Consider the following 27,896-nt stretch of genomic DNA (forward strand, 5'->3'; position numbering starts at 1 on the left):
AAAGAGTAACAAATTGCATGTTGTGGTGCTACACTAAAAACCTGCACGACGGATTCAGTTGAATTTCCTGATAACGATCACATTAAGATCGACCTTTGAATTTAGATTGTGGTATTTATTTTCAGCAGTTACATCGTGTTCAAGCGGTGGGCAACAGAGGTAGTGGACAAACTGAATTACTGCTGACTTATGATGGAGGTGGCTCTCTGATGCACATATAACAATAAATAATCCACAGTCCATTGACTGCCTAGCAGCAGAGACACTATGGTCGCCATGGCTTGCTGATCTTTACAATGAAACAGGTCTTACCAAGGTGACGGTATAATAATAATAAATAATAACAAAACACAACTCTTCCTCCTCCTCAAGGAAATTGATCATGTCCATGCCCCTATGTCCGTGTTGACAGTGACAGAAGCCTGGATCGTCCAACTAAAGGACCTCCTCCCTGCTCTCATCATGTATTGATACTCAACTTGCTTTGCCCAGGGTCCCCAAATTTGAAAAATGACAGGGGGGCAAGGGGCCACATAATAAACAAGCATTCATAATATACATCATAATATATAATAAATTAATTGCCTGTTTTAAACCTTTTGATGTTCACTGTCCTCACTCATCTTTACCAAAAGGCACATGCACTCATTAGGTCAGGTGTACCCGAGGTCATTTCTACAATTTGAAGACAATCTGGGTTTAGCTCGGACCTCTGTTTGTAGGCACTTTTTTTTTTGGATAAACAAGCTCTACTGTATTTTGATGGGTTTTGTCTATGCTCTCAGGTGCTTCATTTACATTTTAAGTACAAAAAATCCCAGTGTATATCAATTTATTCTCACAAAAAAATCAGAAAAGTGCACACAAGAGAGGTGCTGGACAAGAGATTGTTGATTATTAATAGTTAACATCTTAACAAAATGTGGATTAGAAATGTGATGACAAGAAAAAAGAAAGATAAATTTGCAAAAATGTGTATATACACATATACAGATATATTAAATATCTACATATATACACATAACCCCAGCGTACAGTACTACAAAATCGCTAGCAAAATGATGTGAAAAAGCACTAGTTTCAATTGCAAGCTGAGTGTACAGTAAACAAGAGTCAATCAGAACCTGAATATCATGCCAAAAGATCAATATGTTATCTATTAATGTTTTTTTCTTCATGTATTTATGAATGTAAGCCTACTGAGTACCAGGTGACCTGGCATAGTATTTTTAAGGTGTGTGTCTGAATTGTTAACTTGTTTGATGAAGAGCAAGTAGTTTGAAACATCACATTGTTAGAAATTATATTAAAGATTCACAGGAGCATAATCTAGTGTGCAGACTTTGCCTTTTTCTTTTCTTTTTTTTGTAATCAATTTATTCTCAGCATGACTTGCAAATTGGGCCGTGAGCCATCTAGCATCCCATCCAAGTTGAGTGTCACTGATGTGCCTGTTCACACTCAAAAAACTTTACTTTAAGCAAGGGCTCTCATTCAGTGTGACACTGAGATAATGCAAACTGAGGTGCATGCTAATAATTATGTTAATGAAAGGGCCCCAGCGTTGAAAGTGTTGAAGAGATAGTGAGAGCCAACATTTCACTCATGTGGATTGAAAAAATAGTGCAGGGTGATGGTCCATTATTTTCTGTGTAAGTTAGAAATACTTTCCAATATATATTTAAATCACAAGAGGCAGTCAGAAACCATATAAAGAGAGAGACCCAAATATTGGGGGTTTACATTTTACCACAAATGATGATTAAATTAACACATTATCCTATGTATATTAAGATATTAATGACTACAGAATCTACCTGTTGGATCTACGCCGACTCTCCCTGATATCGTCTCCTTTAGGTTTTTGATAAGAGTGAATTCATTATGGAGAACAGTCGGGTCAGACAGCATATAAGAGTGTCGAAATCCTGATTCTCAGGACTTTTCCCTCGTGACCACATACATAGATATTGCAATAAACAGCAAATGAACTTTATCTCTTTCATGACTCACACAAAATTCGAACTAACCAGCTGCACCCATGCACCACATGGTGTCTGAGATGACATCTGGAAATAAGGTGGTTCTCTGAAGAGATGAGCTAATCAAAGAGCCAATAGCCAAAATAAAATATAAACGTAAAAAGAGATGAGGTCACATGCCAGGGCAAGGTGTCTGATTGCTCGTGTATACACATCGATATGTGGCTGTGATGACACTGAAACCTAGAATTAAGCTACAGCTGGAAAGGATGAAAAGGCCACAGAGTAAGAAATGAAATGCCAGGGCCGTAGAGCAGGAAAGGGCAGCACTGGCAAGAGAAGCGTTACAAAAAAGGGGGTATGACACACAGGCATGACACCAAATTTAGGTCTTGGCCGCGAGACACTGCTTCAGATATATGCCCCAATCCACTAACCTTGTCGTATATGTGGCATGAAGTGAGAGAATTTCTCAATAAAGTCACATTGTATTTGTTTCAAATGCTATTGTATATTTGCATGCTGGTTAAAAAAAAAGCTAAAACAAAGGCATTCCCAAGAGTCTGATTTGATGCTGAAATACCTTCAGAAGACGAAATACTTGAATCAAAGTAGTTTTTTATTTGACTTTTTATTTGAAAAAAAAAAAGGTTCTCATATTAAAACCTTTAAAATGAATTTTCCATTAAATTTTGAATAAGTAGGTGCAAAGTGTCTGCACCACAGTGTTTGTGTGTGTGTGTGTGTGTGTGTGTGTGTGTGTGTGTGTGTGTGTGTGTGTGTGTGTGTGTGTGTGTGTGTGTAATCTTCACTATTCAGCAAAGTATACCCTTTTCTGCTCGTATGTCCAGCTAGCCCTCAGTCTTGGTGCAGTCGTACGGTTTCCACCACTGCGCAAACTGTAGGACTTTTTTCCTCTGGTCATCAAAGTTCTCTCTGATAAATTTTCTCCAACGTCGTGGCTCCAAATCCATCATGCCTCCTACCACTTCCTGTGAGGGCAAGAGGCATTTGGTCATATTGATATATTGCTGTAAAATTACTCTAAAATTAAAAAAAAAAAATCCTTCCAATGATCATTTGAAGCAACATTGGCACGACACTAAAGTATAGCTCAGGGGTGTCCAAGCCTTTTTCGAATGGGGGCCAGATTAGATGATGGAAAAAATTTGGGGACCAGTTGCTTCTTGCATTATATTGGTTACTAAAAAAATACAGATTAAACAGCTGTTTCATAATTAGCTGAAAAAGGTTTGAAAGAAAGCGGTGGCCCTCACTGGTGAAGCTGTTGCAAAAAAACTGAACAAATGCCGATCTTGCTCGATTTACCAATATCGTGTGGCAGACCACATATAGTATATTCTGAGGCCGGACTTAAGACATGCCTGGTATAGCTACTCTAGGTCGGTAAATAGAAAAAATGTATCACTGCATTTTTCACGTCATTAATGCATCTTTATCACATCACCACATGCACAAGTTTTGTGAAACTCCTGGAACTAAATGAGAATGACTTTCACTTACTAAAAAAGATGAACACATAATGATGCACCAAGTACAATAGCCTTTATGCACACACTGACCTTGCCAAAGTAATGGGGGAACTTCTGTTCATTTTCAATGACATGAGCAAACCCTCCCTGGAGGCCAAAGTCTACAGCAAAGTAGGGGAGACCTCGAGGAACCTATAAGGCATTCACAAACAATTAACACCAATTTACAAGGATCAGAGAGCCAGACAAAACCAGAAATATTACAGAAATTAGTGAAAAAATGACTGATAGAAAGACAGTAAAAAGAGGGCATACAGCATGGCGGATGTCTTTCGAAGAGAGGTCGACAACCTTCTTGTTCATGGCCCATTCCTCATCACACTCCATGATAGCTTTCTGAAGGCACACAGACACCACACAGCTCAAATCTGTCCCTAAAATACTTTGAACTTAAAAAATGAACTTAATCAGAATGATGAGTCAACATACAGTCACAGACAGACCTTAAAGTAAATAGGTGCCATATCGCCCAGTTCTCTAGGTAGTGGGATACACTCTAGGACCATGTGTTGTCTTTTGCGTGGGTTCATGTGAGTTTCCATGAACACACAGTCCAGCTCCTGGGACTCAAACATACGCACCAAAGTACGGCGGAACAGCTGAGGACAGCAAAGCAGCACAGAAGTGAACCCAAATGTAAATTTTCATCATTTTTGTTTGAGGTTAATACTGAAGATGAAAGCAGCGTGTGGTGCTGATTATATCTACCACTGCTGTTAAACAACAGCCATATAGTTGGAAGCTGTCACTTCAGACTTCAGACTTAGAGCGCTAACCTGCATTTCTGACCACACATCCTCATCCAGTCCTGTGGCAGAGCAGTGATGCTGGAGAGGACAGATGTGACAGTGGCCCTCTGTCATCGATACTCCCGCAGGCAGGCTAAGATACACCTGGACACAAGATGGCAAACATACACACTGTACTGAGAAAATTCAGGATTGCATCAATCTATTTTTTTTTTAAGTTTTTTTGTTTTCTGACCAACAGTCTAAAACCTAAAGTTTATCAATTTGTAGTTGCAATAATTAGTCCATCAATCTATTTTTGCAATTGACAGAAAATTCAATTGGCAACCATTTTAATAATTATTCATTTAGAGTCTTTACAAAAACAAAATCTCTGTTTTCAACTTATAAACTGTATTTTTTATGTCCTTTTCTTCTATGACTGTAAACTGAATATATTTGGGATTTGGGTAAAGACAACACTTTTAGGAAAAATGTACTAATTTCAAACTGTCAATTGTCTGACATTTTATAGACTACATGATCAATCAGCTAACTGCAAAAAGGTGAGGTGATATTAAAAATAATAATCAGTCCAATCAGCCCTATTTTAGGAGAAAATCTGCAAATACCATATTTGAGAGGCATGAAACAGTATATGATTTGCATTTCTGCTTGACAAATTACTTTGATTGACAAAATTGTTGACATAATAATAAATGAAGCAACAAGTGATTTCCATGTCGTAAAATTCAGGAGGCCTTACCTTGCTCCCTATTGCCACAATGAGGTGCTTCTGGAGCTGTTGGCTGCTGAAGCAGTGCTGGCATTTATCCATGGAGGCAGCCAGCCTCCTACTCTCCACGATGGCTCTGCTCCTCATCCTCTCCTCCTCCCTGCCCTCGCCCTCCCGCTGCGCTGCACTCGACACAAACATGTCATCCAGCGTGTAGTTGTCACCGTCTGTCTTCCCCATCATCTGGAGAATTGTGTGGAGTGGAAGTGGTGGTGACGGAGACGAGGGGGACAAAAGAGGAGACAGGGAAGAAGAGAGAAATTGTGAGTAGTGTGTTATCATTCTTGGCCAAAACTGGTGGATTTTCTCCCAAAAAAATGATTAGGGAACACGCTTGTATGTATACGTGGCGTATTCAAGTATGTTATGGATACTGTTTATTGATAACGAGACTAAATGTAGCTTTCACTTTTTATTCCGGGCATAAAACAAAAAGGTGTCTGCACTGGCACATCTCAAAACAGGAAAGAAATCCACTGCAAATATTGACTGTCCTTAGAAACTGGGTGGTAGCTCTATTAAATGGTGTATGTAGGTGCTGACGCAATGTTACCGTCTGTGCCGTTTCCATGCCATATTTTGTGTGTGTGTGAGTGTGAGAGAGAGAGAGAGAGAGAGAGAGAGAGAGAGAGAGAGAGAGAGAGAGAGATGCACTCAACTGCCCTGTATGCAAGTGGGTCTCTGGTGTGTGTTAACAGAGTAAGGCAGGATGCCGAGTATCGACTCTGGTGTTTCTACGTCTGAGTCTTGTCACCATGGCGACCAGGCAACAGGTTGGAATCTGTGTGCATGTGAGAGAGCGAGAGGCAAGCAAGGCTGAAGTGTGTGTGCATGACTCGCTGTGTAGGAGTGAGTGTGTGAGTGAGAGTGAAATTTGGATTAGTTTAGTGACAGTGTAGGAGGGAGGGAGAGTGTGTGTGTGTGTGTGTGTGTGTGTGTGTGTGTGTGTGTGTGTGTGTGTGTGTGTGTGTGTGTGTGTGTGTGTGTGTGTAGGAGTGAGGGTGCGCAATTGGACTGCACCTAAGTGTACAGCAGCACATGCTGCATTTGTCTGAGAGCAGACAGGTTTATTTCCATGCACACCCACAAAGCATCGCACATACATGTGGATTAATTAGACAAAATATGGCTGTAAAAAATAAACATCTGTGCTGTCCGACTATATGTTCGATTGACACGTGCTAAATGCAATTTAAATTTTAGAGTGTGAATTCAGCACGTAGCAGGAGAGTCGAAGGACTTGACATGTCTGGCTTAGTATTCATGTTTTATGAAAAAAATAGGATACAATAAATCTCCAGACAATGCTAGTCTGCTAACAGACTTTGTCTCTGACCAATGGATAAAACTGGTATTTATAGAAGCCCTGCCATGGTAACTGTAGATGTATTTTTAGTGTCCCTCTTTGGAGGTGCAGTACATATCTATATTTTTATACGCATGCATATGTACGCAATATATGAGTAAGGGTAAGGGACTGTGCGTGCATATTTTGTGTGCGCGTGCATTAGTGAGGCAAAGTGAGTGAGTGAGAGTTCAGGAAACGAAAAACATGGACAGAGCTAAAGCGTGTCTTTTTTTGTTTATTGCCATAGCAACTCCTCCAAACCCCTTTGTTTATGAATGCTTCCTTTTACCATGCGCGCACGCATGCACGCACCCATGCACGCACGCACGCACGCACACACACACGCACACACACACGCACACACACACACACCTGTCAGTAGGATTTTCACACTACTTGTTGTCATATTTCTGCCTACAGGGAGAGAAGAAGTAAACAAGAAGAAAAGAGAAAAGGGGACAAGGAAAATGTGTCTCTGCTCATGGAAAAGTGCAGTCTGTAAAACTGCTGATAGACTGACACACGCACCACAACCTGCCAGTACCCATCTGCTGCTGTACATCTATTTCAAGCACACTGTGGAAGAGAGAGTCGCAGCAAGAGGGACAAGGAAATGTAAGAGTAGTAGGAGAGAGGAATGGATAACGACACAGAGGTAAATGCTGCATACCAATCTGACAGAAATAATCCTAAATGTCTTTCCCTCTTCCTAAGAGTACGACATTATCAACCCTTTACATAAATACATACATATTGCACCTGGGGAGATTTGTACCTTTCCCTGTCCTACTTTGTTACTTGCCCTCAGCTAACCTGGTTCATAACACTGCAGTAGGGATGTGCCATCTATTTACCACATTTAATTTGTTAAACATGGCAACCTTCAGTATGTATATGGAGACTAAAGCAGTGGCCCTGAAACAGCTGATTGAATCCGTAAAATACACATTTAAAGACTGATTACAATCACTTCACAAATTATTCTAAATTAATGTATATCCACTGCAGTGGATAAAAGTTCTGGATTTGTTCTGACAAATACTGAATTAAAGGATTAGTTACACCAGCGAGTCCAAGATCTCTTCCTCTTTTTTTAGCTGTTCCACAGTCGAACCAAAACTTTTGGTGATTCTGCTTTTAGCCATTACGCTCCAAAACACTGGAAAAGCCTGCCAGAGGATCTGAGAGGAGCTGCAAATGTTGAAAGACAACTTTCAAATGTAAACTGAACACTAAAAATCTTTTAGTCTTATCTTACTATTTTATGTTTTTATGTTATTCTGGTTTTATTTTTACAATCACACTGTAAAGAACTTTGAATTGCATTCAATTTGATTGTAAGGTGCTATATGAATAAAATTTGATTGCTTAATTGATTGATAGAAGATCTAACTCCCTCTATTTCATCTCTCACCTCATTTAAATACAACCAAAAGTAACACATTGATGATTTTTAAAATATAAATTGTGATCTCATCTGCCATCATTTCAGGTGCACACAGTTCTCTGGCTAACTCGAATGTGTTGTCAGAGAAAGCACAACAGAGAAAACAGTGAACCACAACAATGCTTCATTTATAATGGTTTGTTTCGACAAATTTAATTTTATACCAAAAAATTACAGCTCCTGCAATTTGGATATTGCACTTGGCCATATTGCAATTTTGATAATATTTCGATTATTTTTTGAGCTCTAATGGAAACCCAACTGAACAAGGATAATAGATTATGTTTGGTTACAGTTAGGTGTTATGTACACAGTGTTTGACTCTATATTTTCAGCTCAAAATTAAAATCTTGTGCTAACATCAGTTCCTAGGTTTCCAGGAGTTTTTGACCTTCAGGAGCACTATGAAGTTGTTCTATGAGTGAATGAATTAGCCAGGGTTCCCATTCATTTTCTCTGACCAAATTTCAACCGTTTTCCATCCTTTTCAAGGAGCCATAGTATTGTTTTTCCTTGCCCTACCTGCCAATAATTGTATATTCAGCTAGCTGGCATACACGGAGAGAGAGACAGAATACCAGTGGAAAAATTTAGAAAAGTACTTCATGGTAAACACACGTCACACATTGAAGCATGTTAGAGCTATCTTACGTTGACAGCTACAGAAAATAAATTTGCCATCATCTGTAAGGTGTACGGTTATCCACGAAAGATTATTGTAAAAATTTTGTTTCGCACAACAAAATTACATGACTTTTCCAAAACTTTCAGTGGTTTTCACCAATTTCATAACTTTTTAAGGCCTGGGAAATGTGATTGTGAAATCCCAGGTTTTCCATGGCCATGGGTACACTGAGAAGCATTTTCTTACCTTGGAAGCCATGCGAGAGTAGAGAGCATTCTGATCCTGTGCACAGCTCATCTTCTCCCTCCGCACCATCTCCTTCAGACCCATATTGTCATCATCCTGGAAGTAGCGCACACGCTCCCCATCAACATGGGTCTCAATCTAACAGCAGAAGGAAAGAGAGGGGGGAAAAAAGGGACAAAGATAGACAACGTAGTGACACAGGAAAATTCACTTAAAATTGTGTTCCAAATGTAAAAAAACAAACAAAACAAAACAATGTTTTAAATCTATTCAAATCACATTCAAAATCACAAGTTTTAAAGCGGGGATGACAGAGTCTCTGAAAGACTGATCTTGAGGGAAACAGAAGGCAAGACAGACAAAGGAGACTTTATGAATTTATAATAACCATAAACAGAAAGTGGACTTGAGGGCTTGGTTTACATTACACACATTTCAGGAGTCAGGTGGGGTCCCTGCTCTCATTACACACCCTGATGAATACCAAACTGCATGGAACAAATAGCATGATAAAAAAACTTTCATTTGCTCCCCTTTTTCTCAACACCTCTTTCTTCTAGTTGCAACAGTGTGCAGGATCCTCTCTGTTGTTTTCTTAAGTGGTGGCTTTCTGATGCGTTCAAGATGTATTTTATCGAAAACACTTCCCTCCCTGCTTTCCTGTCATTGTTTTTCTTCTTTCTTTCCACCCATCATCCCTCCCTCCTTACCGGTTTCTTCTTTCGTCGTCCTCCGTGGGGCTCCTGGGGTCCCGAGGGGGTATTGACTGGCCAAGCACGACCTGATTGGTCTGTTCTGAACAGCAGGACTTCCTGGTCTTCACCTGTGACCTAAAAACATTACAAATCAAAGCCAGGACATTTTCACTTTTGTTTGTTTTTGTATAGCAATGCATATAACTACACAGTATTCCCAAATATTTGAAATATTTGTATGTAGGGGTATGCATCTTTTGGCATTTAACAGATACTCAAGTGAATAAAGGAAATGTCAGGTCAGAGATGCTGCATATAGATACATGGAGAGCCCTAAAGCTACAAGTGGAAAGAAAACATCACTCCCCTAATGAGCTTTTAAATATAATTACTCATCCCATGTTACACTGAAGCACACTTTTTTCTTGCATGCCTTCCCAGTAAACAATGAATCCAAAAACTAAAAAAAGTCACTGGGTCTGCGCTTTACTACAATAAAACTGTATCAAAACATCCGTTTACGAACATTAAGTCTCATTTATCCAGTTGTATGCTCAGAACTTCCAAAACAAACGGTCCTTTCTGACAGAGCACTGAACTGAATCTGAAACTTATCTCTGCTCTCTTTAAAGCCAGACTCCATTAATACAAACATTAATTTTACCTTGCTGAACACTGGAGCTTCTGTTCTACCGCTGCATTGATTAATAGTTTGTGTTACTGAGTGACATTGGCGTTTTAAAGAGTCGGTCCTGATTCACCAAAGTCACACAATACCGAAAAAAAAAAAAACACTGATCGAGGCAGCAGTACACCAGCAGCTCTCATTTATATCATTAAAACTGTTACAGAAATATTAGTTTTAAGCACTTTTTAAAAATAATTTCCTTGATTGTTTTGTGGTTTTTTTTTTTTTTGCTTGTCCTTTTAACTATTTTTTTTTTGCAATTTTTTTTGGTCATTATTTCTTACAAGCTGCCGATTTCTTTCATCCCATTTTTTAAAGAAATCAAGCATATTTGCTCAGATTTCAGGTGGTAAATAATTCAAAGATTTTTCCACAACTTCCAATGATTTTTACTGATTTCATAACTTTTCCAAGCTTGGAAAATGTGAAATTCCCTGACTTTTCTTGGTTTTCCACAACCATGGGAATTGTGTCATTTACAGTACAGTTTCTCTCTGTAGTTAACAGAGTGGTGTATTTTTCTTGGAGAACCTTTGAAAAATGTTAAAAATTGTGACTTCTGTTAAAAAAAAAAAAAAAAAATCCGAGGTAGAATGACCTGATAAAACTGCTGCTACTCTACCAATTTAGCCGTTAACACACGCCCGTCCCGACCTAAAAGTTTGCTTGTTATGAGAAGCTGGAGTTTGAGATGCACAAAGATTGAACTTGGACCTGACAGGTAGAGAGAGACAGCCAAAAACAAGAGCAAGTTGGGAGTATCGGAGAGGATAGGAGGCAGTCACAAGAAATGAAACTGGACTGTCAGAAACAAAATGATAGAGGAGAATCTTCCCTTTCTCCACTCGACACAGTTAGGCCTTTCAAGGCTCCGCAGCATGCAGTGAAAATATGAGTCAGACAGACAGCAAGAGTCAAAACACTGAATAGTGAAGACAAGCCAAAAGTCTTCTATAACAAGACAGACTGGAAGGATCTCCAAAGAGTGCAAATCAACAGCACTCCATCTCTAAGAGAGCTGAAGTGCCTCTCAGCTAATGAGTGCACTAAAAAGAATTATGACATTTTCTCAGAAATGTTTTGATAAATTCATCTCGGTCTACTAATTTAGACAGGACAGGCTTTGTAGGGTTGAATGTGGCCTAATTTGCAAATGATAAAATAAAGGTTATATAAATAATCACAGCCAGCTTTCCATGTGTTTATAAAGTTGTCTGGAGTCTGCTTATATCGGAAATAGGCCTCCATTTATTTCTGCATATACGTGTGTGTGTGTGTGTGTGCGCCTGCATGTGCGTGTGGCCAGAGAAGGCATTGGTAATGCCAAAGAGAGGAGATAAAGCAGTGCTGAGGTGTCAGGGCACTGCCATTGCTTTCTATATATTGCTTGTAGTGTAATACATAGACAGGATGGCACGTATAATCTCGACAATCTCCCTCTCGATCTGTCTCTTTCTTGTTCTCTCACACACAAACACGGGGGGGCACACTCTGAATGACCCCGGGCAGGACAGTGTCATCAGCATGCTGACAGACATTTGTTTCCCATTAGGGTCTTCTAAAATGCCAAACAGGAGCCGCTTCCATACAGGCAGCAAGATGTAAGAGCCAAGGAATAAAGAGACTTCAAACAAACAAATTCCTTTTAAAAGCAGTCAGACGTAACGGCAGAGCTTAGTTTCATCTGAAGACAAGTGTGTGTGTGTGTGTGTGTGTGTGTGTGTGTGTGTGTGTGTGTGTGTGTGTGTGTGTGTGTCACTCTTCCTCCCTGCACAGTAAGAGAGATGGATGCTGCCGTAACCTGCTGTGTGTGTGTGTGTGTGTGTGTGTGTGAAGTTCAGAAAAAATATAGCCCTGAGTGTTTGGATTAGCATTTAGACTACGGGAGAGGAAAAAGAAGCAGATAAATCTGACAGAGAAAGATTCGGTGTGTTTGTGTGTGTCTGGTTAAGGGCCATGTGCTAGTCTCTGGATCTATATCTGCCCTGTGTGTGCATGAGGTTATATCTATGCATGATTTTGAGTGAGTGGGACGGTGTGTCTGCATCTGGAAATGTATGCAATTACACATGTAAAAATCTGCAGTGTGTTTTAGTCAAGTGTGTATCAGTGTGTTTTGGACATGTAGTAAATCTGTGGGAAATATTGCCGTATAGATATCAGCACAGGGGAAAACTGCTCTCATGAAACAGCGAATATTTAGATAGCAGAGAGACAGATGAAAAGAGGAAAGAAATGGGGCAGGGAAAAATTATTTCCAGGAAAAAAAGTGTTTTTTTAGTTCTTTTTTATTCCATCTGTTTTGAACGCATTGTTTCCTTTTTTGGAGAAAGAGTATTGAAACTGTTTGATAGAGAAGTTGAACTTTATGGCATCTCTGGAGACTGCACTTCGTGGTGTGACTGAATGCTGGATTATATTTTGGCGTAATACAAGGTGCTTCTAATATTTAATCTTCCTTCATGGAAACAAGTTAGATTAGTTCAACAATGACTACGACACTGAACATGTAAGACTTGCATAAAGTATTTACAAACCTTTGATTTAGCCGTTTCTTGTAGCTTCTTTCGGGCAGTGTGGCTCTCTTTGGCTTTCTGTGCTGCGTCCAGCTGTGATTTCAGCTTCTCAACCATGGCCTGAAACACACAAACACAAACATATAAACTATACCATACATGTTTAGACTTGAAACAAACAAAAAAAAAAACATCAGTCAATATTGCTGTCTTCTCGGCCTTTTTATGTTACCATTTCAAAATGTAGATAACATCGTTATTATCAGTCAATCAATCAATTTTTTTGTACTTTCTACTTATTTCTTTCAGATTTCGGGGTAATTTCTAAGTTGGTGATTGACTTCTTTCCACATTATTGAAAGTAAAGTCAGTTTGCCCTGGTTTCAAAGGGTTAACAGCTGTTATTAGATTACCATTTAAACACTATATGGGTGTGTGCAATGTATTGTCTGTGAATGTTTTACAGGATGCATTTGAATATGTAGTTAACTATTTTCTGAGTTCAACTTAAGAATATGTTTTGACAATCGTCAGGTAAAAGGCTTTGAGGCTAAACAATGTGAAACTACAGGAGGACTAAAAGAAAAAAAAAAACTTTTCCTCAAGCACACAAAATCTATTAAGTCATACTGCCGTGACAGATATCGATACCTTTATGTACAAGACATAAAAGGAAGTGCGCGACTGTTAAAGGCACTTAACACAGACACACACTTCCTTTTAAAAAGTGGTTTGGGAATATCACCTTGATTGCTTTGTCATGTAGTGAGATGCTGGATGTCAGGTTGAAAACACTTGGTATTATAGGTGTGAGAGTATGTGTGCACAGTCTGCGTAAGCGCGCGCATGTGTGTGTGTGTGTGCGTGTGTGTGTGTGTTGCAACAGACAGCTCTGCCACAGTCTCTATAAGAGATCCCAGTAGCATGCTTTGCATCGACACATGAAGACAGACAGAGGGGAAGTTAAGTGCACGGATCAATGAACGCTATAAATCAGTAGATCCCCTGATGTGCTGTTAAATCTATGAAATGGAAAGAGTCAGAGTAAATAACCTAAGAAAAAGCAAATCATATATACATCACATGTATATATGTTTATGTTACGAGTAACAGTTCAATAAACACTTGCAGTTTGTCATTTTGCAGTTTTTCTACAATGAAAAATAAGTATATTAATCCCCCCCCCCCAAGTTGAGCATGTGCAGTTTTTTTTAAATGGTTAAAAAATAACACTGTCAGCTGTTTTTCCTAATGTCATGTTTAAAATCACAGATGGTCCAGAAAACAGGTTTGTAAACAGCGGATTGTGATGGTTACTTCTTTTTTTTATATATCTCTTCCTTGTTAAGTCTCTTTCAAACTCTGTGCTGGCTGAATTTTGAATGATGCCGGACAGAGGGAACTTTCAATCCATCACACCGGCATATTTGTCTTATTTCCATCACCGCTAATCAGAACTGATAGGAGCTGCAGACCCATTTGACGCGGGAGTAAATGCTGATCATAACTTTTTCCAATTAAAAAGAAAAAGTCAGATGTAGGGACTTGATAGACAAGCCACTCTAATGTGGAATTTATGTTCTGGATTAAGGGAAGTAACTTATGTTAAACTTTTACCAGAGAAAAGGCTTCAGAGGTAAGGAGTATTTTATTTTTGGACTAACAGTATCTCACAGGGTTCCTACATGTCAAGGCACGTTAGATTAATGACTTTTTAAGACTTTTTTTTAAAGGTTCTGGATAAAATCTAAGATCAATTATACAATGACACATACAAAGAACATGAACTGCCATAAATTATTTAGAGTTTGGGGCAATTTTGACCCAAATGTTTATTGTATCATATATCATGACTTGGCGTTTTTTTTTCTTACTTTGCATGTGTCACTCTACTGCCTTGGAAACAAAATGAGTGTTGCTGGTTTAACTTTCCTGTGCAACACTGATGTGGGAGGCATTTGGTAAATTATACAGGTAAAATGCAGATGTTACCAATTATTTTTCAGATTTTACAATGCAACATCAGATTTTTTTTTTTTAAATCCTGCTGCCAAGATCTTAGTATTTTTAAGACTTTTGACAAATTTATTTAAGATATTATTTCAGACTTCTGAATTGAATGTCTCTTAAGACATAAGGATTTACAGGAACTCTGATTTCATGGACACTTTCCACCCAGGACTGGGCTAATAAATTCTTCCTCATCTTGAAAAAGTATTTTTCCAAAAACAGGTGTTGGAAAAGGGCGCGTCATCTTACATTCAGGGTTGTTTTATATTGAATCCAATACAGTGACCATAACATAACAATATCCTACTAACCGTGTTGCCCATAATCTCTGCCTTCACCAGTTTGGCTCCCAGTTTGTTCATCTCCTCCTCTGACAGCAGTGGAAGTTCCTCCTCTTCCTCCTCTTCTTCCTCACTGTCACTCTCACTCCTAGGTAAAACACAAAGAGGAGAGTCTGAAGGGCAAAAACAAGTGTACTGATGTCTTTGTGTCTTTGTGTATGAAAATGAATGCACACTGGCATATGTTGATGTGTGTATGTATGTGTGTATGGGTGTGTTTTTGTTTTTTGTGTTGTATTTTTAGCTTTCTGGATTTTAAACTTTTTCTCTTTATGAGCAGTAACACCAGTTTTACTGTGTCACATAAATTCTTAAAATGCAAATAAAAAATAAATAAATAGACACATCTGTCCAGTCAGTTCATCAAGTCAAGTTTTACATCCACATCATAATTCTCATTAGAAACAAATATCTCGTCATATAGAGTCCATTTGTTCAGCACTTCTCCAACTCTTGTCCTCCAGATTTCCCTACACCTCCTCTGAACAACAGGATGTAATGACTTCATTATTCCACCCTAATAATAGCCCTAAACCCTCTAATGGGCAACTTATTTGTGAAGTTTTTAATTTAACCATTTAGCTGTTTTCTTGTGAGCTCTCATGCTGTTTATCTGTTATGATTCATTTGAGTTTTCTGCCCCCTCCAGAGATCATTACAGTCTTGCCTTGGGAGGATCTGAACTGCAGTCTGGGAGGCATCGTTCTAGGCTATTACACTTCTCATAGCCTCATTTTACACTGCAGACTCATTTCATGCTGCAGGGGTTCTGGGTGCCGGTTTACCCAAACAACTTAGCCTAATGAGGCAAAACACAGCACAACTACGAAGGCTTTACAAAGCAGCGTTAATCTGACATCTGGCCTACCACGGCGCTGTATGTCAGGCTGCCATGAAAGTAGGAAAACATACAGTAGTCATTTGATGCAGTGTAACAGAGTTTCTGTACCACTAATTGTTGCAGTTAGTATGTTGCAAATAAAGCATAAGGCAATGAACTAGATTAACATGAAATGTAGAGGAAGATGAATGAGAGAGAGAACTGCAATTACAAGAAAGGACACAAGGGAAAGGGGGTAATGATTTTGGTCTCTGTACTTTGAGTAAGTAGTACAGTAAATACTATGTAGGGGAGCTAATAACTGATGCTTAATAAGGGCTGTAAATAATGCATTCATTGAGTGATGAATGATATCATTAACATAGATTAAACAGAGACAATACTGAGACAAATGTATGTAAATAAGCAAAGACTTTTAGATATAAAGATAGCTGTTAAGGCTAGGGCTGTGTATAAATAGTATTGAAACTTCTCCAATCACACGATACTTGCATGCAATTCTTTCTGTAACCAGATGCAGGAAAAAAAAAACTATTCCATAGTTCTGCTGCTAGCCAATCACCACAAGCATACCTTGGTTTAATGCAATGTGCTGTGATTTAAGTACTCTATTGGTATCACATATACAGGTACTGGCATTGGTACTGGTATCATAATTTTTTAAACAACACCCAGCCCTAATTAACACAAAAATAGTCCATATAACACATGAGTTATAGAGTTCAGAGGCCTAGGGAGTCTTTCTGGGAATATCAAGATTAATGTTCAAAGCAGATAAGGACTTCAACAGTTCTTGCAGGTCCCTTGAAACTAATCAAGTACATATGTGAAGAAGCAGTCGGGTTTTATAGAAGGGATTACTGTGAGAAAGTCTCTGGTGGCAGGTTAACACTGATTGATGCTTTTATGCACTGTGTCTTAAAGGTCTTTGTTTGTGTGTGTGTGTGTGTGTGTGTGTGTGTGGGACCCCATTAAGAGCCAAACTTGTAACCAAACATCTACAAAAGCTGCCAAAAGAACATGATGATTACATATGCCTTATCTGCACTTTTCTTAGGAATGAGGACTTTATTCCCACTCCATAAAGATGACTTGTTTTATTTTTTAACTTTGTCAACATCTCTGCATTTTAGTTAGCTTTGAATTGGAAATACTACAGGAGCTTCTACTGCAATATTTGTGCTAGAGCCTGAACATTTATTTGGCTTTTTATAGATTAAAAAGAAGCTCAATACTGAGTCAATTATATCCATGCTGTACTGTCTTTCAAAGGAAAATGGGGAAAAAATGCTTTTCAACATGAGACCTTGAGACACAAAACAGCTAAATACTGGATTTAAGAGTTTAAAAGTCAGTTGCCAAGGAGTTGGAGTGGGAAACAGCAATAATTGGACTGATTCCTTCACTGTTACTTGAACAAACATACAACTGGAATATTCAATCAATACTGTGGAGTTTGACATTATTTAGCAAATCATGTTTTCAAGGCAACAACATAAAACTTCATACCTTGATGTTGTTGCAGCGGATTTATCAACACCGACATCGTCTTGAGAGGCAGTTACAGTTTTTCCAGGATCCCTCTCTTTCTCCTGCCGTGGTTTTTCAGAGCAGGCAGATCCCTGAGCCAGAGTGCTGCTTTTCTTCCAGGCTGGCATGCTGGTGATATGTGGACCAGAGTCTTCATCATCAGAGCTGGGTCTCAGGAAGCCCGTGGACGGCCGTGCTGGAGGAGGACAACGCTCTGGAGCTGGACAGGAAAGAAATAACAAAGCATTCAGATTCAGACAACTTTATTAATCCCTCCAGGGGGAATTTGTTGTACTGCTTGCTCTGTACACATACACTAACATGTAGAAACATAAAAAGATTTGTAATAAATAAAAAAATAGAACTAAAAATATGCAAAGGATATCAGTGAAATAAAGGTATCTATAATTAGAATAAAGTTAAGTTTTATTATCAATTAAAAAGAATATATATATATATATATATATATATATATATATATATATATATATATATATATATATATATATATATATATATATAAGATATAAGATATAAGATATAAATATATATAAAGATATATAAAAGAACTTCACAGTAACTGTAGTGTTTACATCAAATATAAGATGTTCACCAAAAAGGGTACCTATATACACTTGTATGAGGTTACCCCTTTAAGCACAAGTTTAAACCGTGTATTGGACCTTTGGACAAAACTTGATTCAGATATCAATCAGAGAAGGGTTTAACAAAAGGATTCCCTTTCTCATCCTGGAAATCCTCTTTACGGAATAATGATATTGAAAACTATCACTTGGACTGAGGCACGCTAAAGGTGACATTGCAGCGGCAGAGGGACCTGAGTGTTGTCTCGTTTATGCAAAGGAAGTGGGGTACTTTCCTTTTTTTCTGTCTTCACTTTTTCTGCTACTGTCTGAATGGATGTTCTGTGGCTGTTGTCTTGTTTTTGTGTATGTTTGACACTGTAATACCTGTTTTTTTAATATATGAAAAAGCAACAAAACTGTAAATAAAAAAAACGCCTTGACATTAACCCACCTTCACCGCTGTCATCCTCTTCTGAGGGTTTGAGGAAACGGCTTTTGAGTGACCCAAGAGAGGAAGAACGTTGACTCCAGTTTTGCTCAGATGATGATGCAGCATTGGGCCTATCTCTTTCTTGATTTCTTTCATCATCCCTATCCCTCTCTCTGCCTCTGTCCCTACCTCTGTCATTGTCTCTTTCTCTGTCTCTTCCTCCATCCCTCTCCCTGTCTCTGTCTCTTCCTCTATCTCTATCTCTCTCTCTGTCTCTATCTCTATCCTTCTCTCTAAGCCTGTCCCTGTCTCGACCCCTCTCTCCCTCTCTGCCTCCATATCTTCCCTTCTCCTCTCCTCTTCCAGCATGGTATCTCTCTCTGTCTGTAGGCGATGAATCTCTCTCCCTTTCCTTTCTTCTCCACCGATCTCTCTCTACTCCCTCTCCATCTTTCCTCCTCCATCTCTCTCTGTCCTCATTCTCTCCTCTCCTCCACTCGCCTCTCGCTGCTCTGTCTCCTTCTCCTCCTCTGCTCTGTCCGTACACAGCTTTCTCAGCATCTGCAAGTCTCTGTTGAAATGCTTCCATTGACTGTAAAGGAGGAATACAAGATATTAAAATACTTAAACACTTTCTTTAAAAGGAAAATTTCCCAAAAAACACAGATATATATAACTGATATCAGTCTGAAGACTTAGAAGGTAGATTTGTTTCATAATTTCCAGCAGGCTTCTGTTAAATATCAAAAGGGTGGTTCATGGTTTGATACACTCTTTAAGATGCTTACAATGTAGTTTAAGAAGAGTCCATTAATTTTAGCCAAACAAACAGCTACTTTTTAGACATGCCAGCTTCCTTACTAGCCCGAAAGCCAGTTCACCAATAGCACATAACATCAGCTACTGTAACAATCAACTGTACTGACAACATAGTAGGGGTCGATATTGGTTTTTCAGGGTCAATGCCTACATTGATTAGTAGTGAATGAGATAATGTCGACTGAAAGCTTGTAGTTGAAAACAGCACATACAGGCAGAAAATAGAGGGTCTCTGGGATTTGCACAAAAGCATGCCTACTCACACACTATCAAGCTAATATAATGCTGCACAAGAACTAAAAAACTCCTGCACATATCCAAACATTGTATTGTAAAGGCACAGTGAAATAACATAAGATGTCACTGCTTTGCTAGAAGAAACACAAAGGAGGTGCACTGCTGTGGCTGGCTGAGCTCTGATAAAGAAAGCACACACACTCAATGCTCTGACAGTGACAGTTTCTATGTTGTCAACTAGAGATACAAATGCTGACAGTGCTAAAAGTGACATAACAAAGACACTGTGCACTGTGCACTGTGTGTGTGTGTGTGTGTGTGTGTGTGTGTGTGTGTGTGTGATGTCAGACAGCAAATAGAGAGATTAATAATAAAACAATGTATCTAGATACACATTCCTAAAATAGAGAGCAAGTATGTGTGTGTATTTGTGTATATCCTTGACTTCTGAGTGCATTTTACCATGACACGTAAGCCAGAATAAAGGCCTTTGCACAGCAAGTCCTTATTTTTCATCAGGAATTGTCACATTTAAAAATAAATATGATCTCATGATGCATCGATCACGTTTACACACAGACTCTGAAGCTTTCATCCGTCATCAAAGTTTTTCGAACTGTTTTAATTTTCTGATTGTCTTGCATCCTAATAGACTTCTGACGTCTGATCACGAAGCAGTGAAGATAATTTGGCATACCTGCTGGACACATACATCCTCTACGAGCGAGTGACAGGGCGGAAATGGACAGCGGACAAGCAAGAAAAACAAGTAGAAATACATGGAAGTAATGTCCTTTTCGAATTCTTCCACAACAGTAGGTAGGAAGGTAACGTTAGCCTATCTAGAAATGCACAACAGCAATGATAATGTTTACAGCAGAGTGCAATTTCACAGCCACACAGTATCATTTCATTACTCCGGTGACTGCAGTTCCAAATGCAAGGCATGGACAGTGAGTAGTGAGACAGCCAGTGGAGGAAACTCCAGTGGGGAGAACCAAGGGGTTTAATGTGTCGTTCCATTTTGTCTCGTATTGGGAATTTTGCAACGAACAGGAAAACAAAATGAACTAGATCCATTGTGCGAGGTTTTGGTGCGTGATGATTTTTATCGGCTAAGAGATTTAAAAGCCATCACAAAAAATACAGACTTGGTATGCAAAGGCCTTAAATATGAATCAATATTTTTATGTCCAAATCTGCATTTAAAAGAAACTGAATGTTACACAATGTCATCTATGCTGTGGCTTTTTTGTGTAAATGTATGTGCCTGCTAAATTGTGCATGTGTGCCATCAGTTCTTACTCCATATCTCTCTGCCACCACATCATTGAGGCTGCGCTGCTCCCTCTCTGCCTGCTCCTTCATCCTTTGGTAGCTCTTCCTCAGCCAGCCCAGGCCTGCATCATTCACAACTGGGCCATCTGGGAATAAGAGGAGAAAAAACAGTTACAGAGATGCACATACAATAACTCCCTTGTGCCATGTTACCAAATTCAAGTAGTATCTTCCACACTGCCTTTTGTCTCTCAACAAAAGTTTTAAAAAATCATTAAAATTCACCAATGAGCTTGTACACACCAGCCAGATGCACTTTGATATGGATTAAAACTGAACTGATGAGTAAAGGGTAAACAGAAAAAGAGGAAGTAAGTGGTGAAGCCACTTGAAATCTTTTTTTGTTGTAGATAATCTAATTCAGAACTAAAAGTTCCTGACATCTGAAAATCCACGTCTAATGACCAGACTGGTATGTTGCAAAAAATGTTGATTAAAGAAGATGAAAGAACTGGGAAAGAGCATGAGTCAATGTTGCTCTCTGAGAAGCTGTAAAAGAAATAAAATCCAGGGAAAAAAAAAAACAAAAGTTCAATCACATGCTGATGAATAAGAAAGAGGAACAGCAGATCCAGAGAGAGAGGAGAAACAAAAGTCGGGGTAAAGAAGGATTAGAAAAGATAAGACACTTTAGACTTAAAATCCATGGGAAATAAATGTTCCTTCTAAAGCAACAGTTTATACAATTTCCCAGAGAGATAGAACATGACAAATGTACTGCCAAAAGCCTCTGGTCAAGGTCAATACTGAGTATCAATAACTTTGTTTGAGAACATGTTGATGCTTAATCATCTGCTGTTTTTATTTTAAATTGTAGGACAAACAGTTGAAACAGTTGAAAAAATAAAAATAACAAAAAAGTTGTTGCGTAAAAGGTTTATAATGTTCAAGAACTGATACTAGAATAGAACATTTTACAGCTGGCGGGGGAAAAAGTTAGCAGTGTCCAGGGATAATAACAGGGCTTGTGCAGTTACAAACACAGAGCAACACCTCAAGCCGCTGATCATCACTCTTTGAAACTTATTCGGGGGTTGACCCCATTTCACCTAATCAATAAGCAGCAAGTGTATCCTTCACTTTATTTTTGAGCAAACCAAAGTGTGTCCAATGCACAAATACCCATAAAAACCCACACCAGTTTGTACCTCCTGCAACCCCATAAGTATAACAGAAGATGTGGTAAACAGTGTTCCCATTTGGCACACAGTCTGGGGGCAGAAGCTGGCCAGTGTTGGTGTGTGTGTGTGTGTGTGTGTGTGTGTGTGTGTGTGTGTGTGTGTGTGTGTGTGTGTGTGTGTGTGTGTGTGTGTGTGTGTGTGTGTGTGTGTGTGTGTGTGTGTGTGTGTGTGTGTGTGTTGTTTACAGCAACATTTTTCACCTTGCTGTTCAAATAAAGCTTACAACAGAGAGGCTATGCCAACTCTAGAGGGAACTGTACCTCCTGCGCAGAGATAAGGGACACATGCACACATACCTGCATTTGCTTGTCAGCTTAACACAGCTGTCTGTCTGTCTGTCTGTCTGTCTGTCTGTCTGTCCTTAAATCCCTTACTCAAAAGCTCTTCCTTGCTCTATCTGTCCTCTCATTCTTCTGTCACACCTCTATGTGATTTTTATGTACACACAATTGTCATCTCTCTAATAAGTCATCTCTCATCCTAAATGTAAATTGCCTTTCTTCAGCATGCTCAGCACAATGAAAAAAAAATCCCAACTACTTCCCTGTCCGCTTCCCGTTGGAAATGGGTAAAGCTGTTAATACCAAACTTACAGAAGCTGCCCTGTGACAGACCTACATCTCCTTTTGAGTGTGACTGTCAGACTTCATCATGCAAATATTTTTGGAAGCGGACACTTTTGGGTATACAAACACAACGATTACTCTTCTATGTCTATTCAAAACAACTCTAGCATGTGTAACTTCCATGCCAACGTGGATAAAAAGTCATTATTGTGTGCACCAAAATGATCAAACTTCTAAAGTTCCATGACAGCTAGGCAAACTGTGTGATTCGACTGATCAAAAGCTCCATAACGGCAACTTAATGGACCCTGTTTTTTAAATAGTTATTAAGGATGTATATTTAAGCCTCTTTCCTTACTCAAACTCCAGTTCACAAAAGTGGGAATATTAATCCATGTACTGATCAGGTGCATCATTTATTTAAGCACCTGGTTTAAACTGGTTGGTCTGAAGCAGGGTAAAGGACAGGCAATGAGAGAAAGGGGAGAAACACAGAGGGAGGGAAGAGTGTAAAACGCTATAAGCAAATATAGCGTGTATAAGCAGTGTGTGATTGAAGGGAAGCAGGAGCACTTGTCTAAATTGCATCAAATTATTTGCTTCGCTAGAGGGGAATACTGATGCAACTCTGTTCAACTGCGGCAACTTTCATCAGAGACACTGATAGCCTCTTCTTCAATTGATTTCTGTGCTTGAATGTTGAAAAATAACATCCACATATAAAAGCCTCAATAAAGTCTACTGATCTCTGCTGTTACCTTTTTTTGCTGCAGTACCCGCCATCTTCTCAGGGGGCAGACCTGTTCCTCCATCTTTCCAGTATGGGTTTAGCTCCAATTTGTGCAAACCGGCCTGAGGGAACCACAAAACACACTCACTGCTGTATACTGTCAATAGTGCAACAACATATGTTGAAAATCTAGACAAAAACACCCCGCAGACAACAATAAGTACACAGGATACTGCTGTCCGAGAGGGGACACCCTCTCTCTGTTACCTTGGTAACCACACAGTTGGTAAAATGAGGAGACTGACTGCCACAGTTTTTTCAATCCATGCACACATAGACACAATTGCTCTTTATCTCCCTTTCACACCGACATTCAGGTCATTTCGACTTATAATTCAAATAACAGACGTGGATCTGCTGACAGAGGACACTATGCGTCAGAGAAACTGTCTACGTCCTCCCTGGGCCGTCAGTAGAGCTCAAAGATCAAAGGCAGAGGGGGACTGGATGTTACAAAATTGATAGAAAAAACTGAGAAACAACACACGTATATACACACACACCTGTTCGATGGCCTGAGCTTTCGCCCTCTCCTCCTCTTTCAGACGCTCTTTCTCAGCTCTCTTCTCTGCTGTGGATGTGGTTCTCATTGCCAAGAAGTCAAAGGTCATCCATTCGTCTCTCTACAAGACAGAGGAAGACAGTGTGTACAAAAAGATACAAAAGGAGTATCAACGGATGGAGAGCACCAATCCAATACCAGTGTTTTATTAACAGGCTGCCTCACAGGCTGCCTCACTGTGTGGACTGGGATCGTTCCTTTATGTGTAAGGCAACATCAGGCTTGACTTGAAAATAACTGGCCTTATTTTGTAAAACAAACAGTAACAAATAATTACAAGATTTACTGAACTGACATTGAATTCATTATTAAAATAAATAATAAAATAATAAATAATAAATTGTGCATTAGCAACTTGGTAAAACATTGCCAAAATTTACAGGAATTTACTTTTAGGTGTAAACCTTGTAAATGCAGCAACAACTGGTCACAACAGGTTTAAAACTCTTGTATAAAAACAACTAAACTACATAAAATGAGAACAAAATGTCAACATTAAACCACACTTACATTACGAACTATCTTTATAAAAAAAATTACTTCACAATAAAAATGAACAGGATTCCAAATTCTTTGTAAACGTTTAGTGAAAATAAGCATTTATGTCCCAATATATAATAACATAGCAGCTTAATCTGTGAATAGAAAATTGACTTAAACAAATCAGCCCCACTGTCAGATACTCAGTCCAGCTATCTGAGTGAGTATCTGCCCGAAATCAGATATTAATATCGGATCAATGAATCCCTACTTCATACACCTGGATACAGTTTTACCTCTAGGCACTTATGCTCTATTTAGCTACTTTATTTATCCCCATTGTGGGAAATGGACTATTATTGTTCTTATTTTACTATCTGAAAGGAAAAGAGAATACTTTCCACAGATGATATATTGTACTAGGAGAAACAGCCTCAATGAAACTAAATTAAAACAAAAAAGACAGACACTGTTGTTATAAATGATGAATATAATGAAATGATTATAAGTGATTTTTTGAGAGATGCCAAACAGTATTTGCATAATTATTCAGAGTCTGTGGGACCAGGTCAGGATGTTACCTGGACATTCTGCGCTGGGCTGACGTTGCTCTCTGGAGGCTTGGACTCATCAGGAACCTGCCAGGCTTTAGCAGTATGTGTCTGAGACTGAGCCTCAACCCACTCCTCCTCTGAGTCCTGACACACACACGGGGGGTGAAGAAAATGACAGTGAAGGGAAACAGTATGAAAGATCATGATATCAAAGCAAAAAAAAAAGATGGAAAATAAATAAAGTAAGCAAGCTGCTAAAACCTTCAAAAAGAAATTGCCATTTCTGTGTAATTATTAACAACATTTTTCATTAAAACCTTGTGAGGAGTCCTAAATTTGACTTTGAAAGACCATTTTCACCTGCCAAAGATAACGCTCAGTCAATTATAAAACACCATTTCTGTTCAGCAGTTTATAAGTGACTGTTAATTATTTTAATTTTACTTAGATATCAGTAGGTGTTACAGCATCCACTGGTACTATTCAGGTATTAACTTGTCAAAATAACCTACCTCTGAGCTGTCATTAGAGCCATCTCCTGCTTCTGCTGCCTTCTTCTCCTTCTTAGCCTTCTTCTTCTCCTTTTTCTTTTTAGATTTCTTTTCTTTCTTCTTCTTGCTCTTCACAGTGCCCTCCTGTAGTCAGTTGACATTATACACATCATGGTTTCATGATGTGAATAATAATTCATTGTTGTTGCTTTTTTTAAATTTTCATTAGTTGCATTCTTGTTTATCAATATATTTATATAGTAAGTCCTCAATCACAAAAGGTATGCAGAAAGAACCTTAATGTTTTGATTCATAAAGAAAAAGTATCTCAAGGTGCGTTTTCCCTCAAGTATGGATGACAACACCAGCAGACATAGTTGTTGACATAACTTGACAATACAAGAGAAGAAAAAAGTCTGTACACCAGATTATGCTCCCATTAATATTTAATTCAATTACCACAACAGTGGCGTTTCAAGCTACATGCACTTCATCAGACACATCCTCACTGTCTGATAAAGAGCATTCAGCTAGAAATACTTATGGAAGCATCACTGAGTGTGCAGACTTTTTTTTCTTCTTTTGTTTTTTCTTCTATAGTACAGTTGTGCCTTAGCAAGGAGTCAGACTAAAAATCTGTTGCATCAGCGCACCTGTGGTCATCTTTATAGGCTGCTAAATGACCTGCTAGTTTCAATTATGTACAAATGTAGGAAAAAATAATTTGTATCTTACTTCCTCTATCTCCTGCAGCCTCTGGTTGACCTCAGGGAGCATCCATGTGTCCTCCCCTCTCTGCCTCTTCAGCTCCTTCCTCCTTTCCTCCTTCTCATACCGCTGCTTGGCCTGAATGACACAATGGAAATAAGAGGAGACTGAAAACGAAATAGTTCAAAGCACGGATGCACCAACATTTTCAGACATATCCATCTATGCAAATTCTTTAGGCTGAAATGATTTACATTATTGATGAAAAGGGCATACACGGAGTGTTTGCAAGCATTATTATCAGTATGAAAGGAACAACAGTCATCACACCACGATACTGCTGGTAATGGTTTTCAAATATTTGAGCATCTGACAGCTTTTATCTCCTCCATGCAATGGTTGTGATGAGTGTTTAAGTCATTATAAGCCAGCTGCTCTTCAAATTCAGCAAAAATAAATCTGATGCGGCAACTCTCTTTGCTTTGGCCAGTTCAAGCACAGGTGAGCCGGGCAGATAATGTGATTACAACCTCTAAGGGCTCATCTACAGGAAGCATCATTTGTCTGCATCATGTGCTCTGTGTATCATACAAACACAGCTGCACAGACCAAAAAAGATAACGCACAATTAATGTAACAAATAAATACCTCTGTGCATATGTGATTACAGCAACGAGGCTGTCCTAATCTTTATGCTGGGGGGACCGTGTTCAGACCAGTATAAAACACAGCCGCCGGTATCCTATCTGCCCCGGCAGTGTTTGTCCTGTACGTTAATTTCCGCCTGTCCAGACACAAGCACTATAGGCTTAATGTGAAGGTATACAGATGCTGTTGGCTTTCTGAGAGATGGGGAAATACACAAATACACCAATTTAAATCGCGTTTGAGGACAATTCCGCAAAAAGGGTACTCTTTAGCCGCTGAGCTCATCCGTGTCCAACGCTAACTAGCTGTTAGCATACTTAGCTTGCTAGCTTTCATTCGGACATAACGGCTATTTTTTAACCTTTATTTAAACAGCAAGCGCTCTTTCACAAGGGCGCCCTGATTATATTAAAAAAACATTACGAAATACATTTATAAAACGTGAGAAGTGAAGTGCACATTAAAAACAAAGATATACATTAGGCACGTGTTTTTACATCAACACATACATCCAAAACATCAGCACATATGACAACATCAGTCAGAAAAAACACATACACTCACTGTGCTGTTTGTCAGTAAACAGAGTTTTAAACTGATTAAAATGATTAATGTGTCTAATTTGTTGAGCTTCTGAAGATTGTTCCATTTATGAGGGGCGTAATATTTAAAAGCCAATTTTCCTACATCAGCGCTGATTTTCCAGGACTAAATAATTTTGAGATCCAGTGAAGTGAGACATTGTTCTTCATTGTAAAAGACCCGTAAGATATCCAGGAAGTTTCTCGAAAAATACTTTACAAATGAAAATAAAGCAGCGCTGCTGTCTTCTTGCTGCCAGTGACTGCCAACCAACTTTCCTGCACAACATACAGTGATGCGTCCTAAACCGTAACTGGCGCCAATGAGCCGTAACTCGGATGATTTATAAGATTGTTGCGACTAAAGCTTACAGTTTATACCTTTTCTATCGCCTCTTGTCGTGCCTGTCGTTTGCTCTCCTTTCTTTCTTCGATGCAGCTCGAGCTCTCGAAACTGACTCCGGACGCCGCCATGACACTGCCGTCAATGCTGCTGCTAAGTGTCGTATAGCCGTCAACCGTTGAATTGTGGGTCTTGTAGTTCGGAAAGACGTAAGCTTAAAAAAAAAGAATAAATA

The 27,896-nt window shown here is 39.0% G+C and overlaps 1 protein-coding gene across 1 annotated transcript; it reads right to left on the bottom strand.

The window, feature by feature from the left end:
- Positions 1 to 2,594: 2,594 nt before the first annotated feature.
- On the bottom strand, positions 2,595 to 27,856 carry cwf19l2 (CWF19 like cell cycle control factor 2). Its single transcript, XM_042487245.2, has 19 exons — positions 27,700 to 27,856; positions 26,117 to 26,227; positions 25,403 to 25,525; positions 24,918 to 25,034; positions 23,798 to 23,917; positions 23,263 to 23,356; positions 20,725 to 20,843; positions 18,385 to 18,955; positions 17,326 to 17,566; positions 14,946 to 15,063; positions 12,646 to 12,744; positions 9,436 to 9,555; positions 8,726 to 8,863; positions 5,030 to 5,242; positions 4,312 to 4,428; positions 3,979 to 4,134; positions 3,791 to 3,871; positions 3,566 to 3,667; positions 2,595 to 2,974 (listed from the first exon to the last, which is right to left on the bottom strand). Exons 1-19 carry the CDS (start codon positions 27,790 to 27,792, stop codon positions 2,834 to 2,836), a joined length of 2,874 nt encoding a protein of 957 aa, XP_042343179.2. The 5' UTR covers positions 27,793 to 27,856; the 3' UTR covers positions 2,595 to 2,833.
- Between the last annotated feature and the right edge of the window lie 40 nt (positions 27,857 to 27,896).

This window comes from Plectropomus leopardus, chromosome 6 (assembly GCF_026936395.1).
Source record: "Plectropomus leopardus strain MGB_pleo_1.0 chromosome 6, ASM2693639v1, whole genome shotgun sequence".
NCBI classification, from domain to species: domain Eukaryota; kingdom Metazoa; phylum Chordata; class Actinopteri; order Perciformes; family Serranidae; genus Plectropomus; species Plectropomus leopardus.